The 5,959-nt window shown below is 36.8% G+C and overlaps 1 protein-coding gene across 1 annotated transcript; it reads right to left on the reverse strand.

The window, feature by feature from the left end:
* Window positions 1-514: 514 nt before the first annotated feature.
* LOC112012296 (bifunctional TH2 protein, mitochondrial) lies at window positions 515-5,561 on the reverse strand. Its single transcript, XM_065759636.1, has 6 exons — window positions 5,161-5,561; window positions 4,925-5,032; window positions 3,668-3,971; window positions 3,123-3,537; window positions 2,708-2,974; window positions 515-1,292 (listed from the first exon to the last, which is right to left on the reverse strand). The coding sequence occupies exons 1-6, from the start codon at window positions 5,379-5,381 to the stop codon at window positions 880-882; spliced, it is 1,728 nt and encodes a 575-aa protein (XP_065615708.1). The 5' UTR covers window positions 5,382-5,561; the 3' UTR covers window positions 515-879.
* Between the last annotated feature and the right edge of the window lie 398 nt (window positions 5,562-5,959).

Genomic DNA, 5,959 nt, shown 5'->3' on the forward strand with positions numbered 1-5,959 from the left:
AGCCAATCAACTAGTCTCACGTGCTATGACTACAACGTTAGATTGCTTTGTCTCCTGGGAACCTGGGGAGTCAAGTCATCACTACTCACAAGCCAATTAACTTGACCTTTCGTCATTGAACAGTGTCAAGTCAACTCCTCATCTCTTACAAATTGACCACCAAATAGAGACGACCAACTCTCCTCTCATTAGCGAAGGAGTTCAGAGATTGAGCTTTAATTCTATTTTCCATTCAGGCTAAAAAATAACGTAGTAGAAGAAAGTTGAGACCTCCAAATTTACAACATGCTTTAAGTCTATTTCAGCCCACCACCCAAGTGTCCCTGAAGGAACGAGTTCCCATTGATAACTCCAAACTCAATTACATAAATAATACCTGTAACTTATACTAGCAAACATTCAAGCCAGTTTGTGCATGTATATGCAATTAATAGGCTGTAGAGGAGCTTCAAAAATATTATAATTTACTTGCAACAATTTTCATAAATAAAGCATCTATTGACATAAAAACTCCTTAGACAAACAAATTGATAGATCTCTGCCTCGAATTTAAGTTGCCACTGAAATCTTTATCGTGATGAACACATTTGAAACTTCAAATTCACATATCAAATGACAAACATTGAAGAAAAACTGAAGCTGAATACAGGAGATCAATCAAAAGAATAGACTGTATCTGACTCTAACTAACATTTTTTTGACTCTAGTAAAATTTCTATATATTTCTGGGTGGCAGACCCTAAGAAAAAAAGAATGAGGGCTGACCCGTGGCCCTTAGTTAAAAATAGCCACCATTTGTACTCTATATATCCTACTGTGTAATGTATTTTCACTTGAGAGTTTTTCTAACGAGAAGACACGAGAGAAAGAGAGAGGTACTCATGACCCCAAAATGAATGCATGTATCTCTGCCCAACTAGAGACTGTATAGAGAATACCAGAAAGCCCTTTCCAATTACCGGAGCCATCTTCAACAAGTTCTCTCTGCTTCTTCACTAAACCAGAGAACAACGGGACAAAAGAAACACCAAAGTGATCTCCCAGTTTCCTTAGGCTTGAACTTGAACCAAATACAATGCCTACATCTGCTTGAAGCAGACAAAGCAAGTCACCCACTGCGCCTCCAATGTAGACAGTCAACTGCTTGCCTTTGCTGTTGCAGTTGTTTAGAATTTCATTGAAGCCTTGAAGCTTTTCCATGGGAGACTCCACCTTCTTATCAATGCCACCCGTAGTGACAGATTCTTCATAAGTAAGCTCATTCGAATGCACTTTTAACTCATCTAAGTCCCCTGCTTAGTAAAATAGAAAAGAAACTTAAATCATCTATGCCAACATTAAAGAAGACAAGGAAAAAGATGGTACATTCATTCACATCACCTCTAATATTGTTACACGCATACTCATAAAAAAGGTAAAAAGACACTTCATTCAACATGAAACCCCATCAGTATAAGTATTATGGTGTCAAATTATTCTAATTTACAAGGAAGTGGGTATCACCACCCAACCTCTAGTCCAGGTGGTACCTCCATTTCTCTCCCAAGGGGAAGAGTCTGGGTTGTGTCCCTCTGGGTGTGTGTCCTGTTTTTATTGTAGCAAAAAAAAGTACAAAGAAAAAAAGAGTGGCTATCAAGTTCAAGAATGTAATTCCACCATAAGACAGTGGACCAAACTTTAGAATTTGCGGATTTACTGCATGGATCTGCATTCCAAAGCCATCCACAAACTAGAAAGAAAGCAGCAAAGCCGTGCATTTAGATTAATGAAAGCAACTGAGACTTCCAATTATTCTCTAACTAGAAAATTGGAGTTCTGAAGCATGCCAATCTAATCTAGTACTGAGTAATGATTCAAGAACCATCTTTCAAATCAAGCTTGAAGCATCTCCATCTCCTTATCAACCAGATGATGTGTTAAACAAACTTGTAGAAAATCAATATTGCCAAGGGTATGAATGTGTGGGTAGCAACAACTAATGAATCAATTACTTATTTAAGTTCAGCCCTCAATCAGAAAGCTTCACAAGGTCTGAGATAACATTTTGACTAGATCGTAACCAAACTGAACTTCATATCCCTACCTAGTTTCCCTCAGATAGCCCTCATTTTTCTGTATTTTAGTTAATTGACCACTGTCTATGCTTCGCTTCAAACCAGGTCAGGGCTTCATATATCTGCATTCCTTCTATCATTTTTTAACTTTAATATCCAGGAAATATTTTGTGCTTTACAGTTGATCAATTGGTGATTAATCACAAACACATTATCTATCAAATATCATATTCCTCTTCTTTTATCTATCAAATATCACACTCTTCTTCGACTCAGCACATGTTTGTCAATCAGCAAAAAGTGCTCAAGCACAAAACCACTACCATCATCATCACCATTCCTTCTCTAAACCTCAATGTTGATAAATCTAGATTTTATCATTTTGATACCTAAATATATATATTTTCTTGTTATCAATGTTGAGTATGTTAAACAGCACATTATTGATAGAAGCAACATAGGCTGATTGACAACCCTCATATACAAATGAATCTAGAAGAGTGAATCAAGAAGATTAGTAAATATTCTCTTTTTGACATTTGTTTGAAATATTTTTCTTAACTTACATAGAGATTTCTATACATAATGATAATTATACAGAAACACCACTCCCCCCGTATATGTGTGTGTGTGTGTGTGTATGAAAATTATACCTGATGAAAAAGCTGACCTAATGAGATCACCACACCAGCAGTATGAAAGCACATGAACATCAGTGTTCAGGGTATCATTTTTCACAATCTTTTGAAAGAAACTTCTACAACCATCTTGAAGAATGAGACGCTGGCCAGCCCGTTTCATATCCTCTAGATTTAAACCCTTGAGTACTCCTGACTCAATCACCCGTGTATTTGCTCTTTTCTCAAACTCTGCAACTTGTTCAAGGGCTTTATGCAGACCTTCATAATCAAAACTTTCCGCTGGAACAACACAAGTGTAGTCAGTATAAAGAAAATTCTCATCTGACTAACTTCTAAACTTTGCAGGATATTAAACTCAAAGTACAAGCATAAATTTATTATTCTTTGATAAGTATAAAAAGAGAGGCAATCCAGTCAGTTAGCAAACCTCTTTCGCTATCCATCATGCTATCTACGCATTGTTCAAACTCTTCAGTATACTGGGCGGAAAGAGCACCCCATGAGTTCCTCAAGTCGGCTGATGACATCCGAGCAAGTTGGGTTTCAGATACATCTGAGTCGGCCTTTGGTGCTGTTATAATTGCCATCTCTGCTAATATAGCAGAGGAATCAAACGCAGTGCATGTTAAGTCGAAGTCACAAAATATGGTAAGATGATGCTCTGCAGGGTCATGCACGCGAGCCAAAGGGACCACAGTTTTCTGAGAAATTGGTAGAGTACTGAAAAAATCAACTTCAAGTTTCATAGCTTGATGGTAAAGCTTTTCTATGACCTCAAGCTCTTCACCTGTTAAAGAAATGCTTAGTTTATCCAGCATTTCTTCGATTTGCAAAGCTGATGCCTGAATTCAGAAAGAAGATTATTGAGTACTAACGACACATATTTCCCCTACAACTTCAACACATTTTCTTCTAACACACAAAAGGTTTGAACAAAAGTGTATAGTAAACGCAACTGAAAATATGACGGACCTCAAAATTTTGAGAAGAATAGCTGTCAATCCATTTTTTGTACAGGTGATTGCTATCAACTGGTTTTAGAAGAGCCTGGATCTCACTACTAATATAGGCATAGAGCCTCATGCAAGGTCCCAAAGCAGCAAGAGTATAAGCAGCAATTTTTGTCCTCTCAAAAGGAGTTGCAATTTTACCAGGAACTTTTTCTCCTTCGATTCTCCCTGAGGCCGCTGCCAGTAAGAAATCAGTGTATTTGACTGTTGCACTGATGGGAATGCTCTCATCTGGGAGTTCAAAACCCCATTCCTGTATGATAATCCTGTAAGTATTATATTGATGATAAAAGCCAACAAGAGTACAAGGGAGGGACAGGGTCTCAGATTCTTAGGGTGCCTATAGAGACTGGCTAATCAACATAGAATTAATCTTACAAGAAACAAGACGACGTACCCAGTACACAAATATCCCACTTTAGCAGGCCTGGGAGATGCAATGATGGGTAAACTCACCCCCCATATAAATATATATTTTTTGGGACACTGATTCCTGGGAAACTAATCTCACAGACATAAGACAAATTTTCTCTCACCAATACCATTACCATATTCAGAAAATAAAGGACAATGATTAGTTTTATGTTGATTGATTAGCTAAAACAATCAATATAGCAGAGATCAATGCCAAAGTTACACTTCCATCCATTGATTTTTTTTTTTTTTTTTTAGTGATAAGTAAAAGATCGTTTTATTTATAATATGAAAATTACTCGAGTAAAAGATCAATCCGAAACTTTACATGATCAACAAATAGAAAAAGAAAAGAAAAAGAATGAAACTTGTCTAATCAATGCAATAAAACATTGATTTAATTCTTAAAAAAACGTACTTAGATGTCAAAACTCAAGATAATTCTTATTATTATTTATTAATCTGAACATGAATACAATGATGATAACAATAATTCAGTCACATCCATGATTTCAGTAACAATGATCAAAACTAATATTAATTATTTTTTTAATACAAAACGTTGCTTATCTTTCACGCAATCAGTAACATCCAAGAACCAAATATATAAATAATTAAGAAAGATCAATTTGATATAATTCACTAAAGATTAAACATCAAGAAAGACACAAGAAAAATTGAAATCTCCGACGCTTTTCTAATCATCCAAAAAAGAAAAAAAAAATTAATTGTGAAATAATTATTTTTCTCAGGAGACAAACAGGACCTAATGAAAAAGTAAAGTAAAGAACTTTGCTTAGCTTACTTGACAAGAGTAGGATGCGCTTTAAGCTTCTCGAGCACGCGTTTCCTCAAGCTCCGTATTGCTCTCTTGTCTTCATCATCGTCTGCACAATTCTCCGCCATTTCATATCTACCAAAACAAAACAAACAAACAAAAAAAAACAATTCACAAACCCTCAGATTTCCAGATTCAAGAAAAACCGCTTATATTACATACAGAGCGAGAGAGCGAGAGAAACGTTTCGGTTTTGTACTCACGCTTGAGCGTAGGCTCTAAGGAAATGGACGTCCTGAGAGATGCAATGGCGAAACGTTTCGGGGAGCAAGTGGCCGGAGGCCAAAGAAACGAAGAACGGCGAGTAGAGAACCGCAGCGGTGTCGTTTCGGACCTTGATCCAGAACCGCTTTCCCAATCCTCCTTCGTCAACCACCGCCACGACCGGTCCCACTCCCACTCCCACTCCGACTCCTCCTACCATCGTCGACGACGACGTCGTATCGGCGATCGCAGCGATGGCTTCGCTGCGATCTCCCAGAGATTCAAGAAAAGAAAGAGAAAATGGACTTGTTAACTATAACTGGGCTCTCACACTCGCACACTTTTTTAGAGAGAAAAAAAAAATAAAAACAACTGCAACAGAAACTGAAACAGAAAGAGACTAATGAGTTTGGTGAATTGGATTGTTATTCACGTCGTTTTTTTTTGTTTTTTTATTTTCTTTTTATGTGCTTTTTATACCAGTCCTGCAGTCCATTTTTGCGGGAAATATGTATTTTTAATATATACGGAAAGAGAGAGAGAAAGGGCCGGCGGTCAACACAACTAAAATGTGTATTGAGTAATGACCACCAATGACTGGACTCTCTTTGGAATAGAGTAAGGACATGGTTAACAGTTTTGTGATTCCACCTATACTTCTTAGTATTTTTAAGTGTAGTGTAACAAGTACTACAAGTTTTACTATTTTTAAGCTAGTATTGATAGCAGCTTCCATAAAATAGGGTAAGTCGTGAATATAGGTAGCAACAACAAAAAAAAAAAACACCTAAAAAATAA

This window comes from Quercus suber, unplaced genomic scaffold, assembly GCF_002906115.3.
Source record: "Quercus suber isolate HL8 unplaced genomic scaffold, Cork oak 2.0 scaffold_336, whole genome shotgun sequence".
Lineage (NCBI taxonomy): Eukaryota > Viridiplantae > Streptophyta > Magnoliopsida > Fagales > Fagaceae > Quercus > Quercus suber.

What these genes read in the sequence shown, in the direction of transcription:
- LOC112012296 (XM_065759636.1), bottom strand. Translation starts at nt 5,381, where the DNA reads ATGGTAGGAGGAGTCGGAGTGGGAGTGGGAGTGGGACCGGTCGTGGCG. An exon ending in ATTCTTCTCAAAATTTTGAG is followed by an intron (nt 3,538 to 3,667) that starts GTCCGTCATATT and finishes TTCTGAATTCAG; the next exon opens with GCATCAGCTTTGCAAATCGA. An exon ending in TAGGTCAGCTTTTTCATCAG is followed by an intron (nt 1,293 to 2,707) that starts GTATAATTTTCA and finishes TTTACTAAGCAG; the next exon opens with GGGACTTAGATGAGTTAAAA.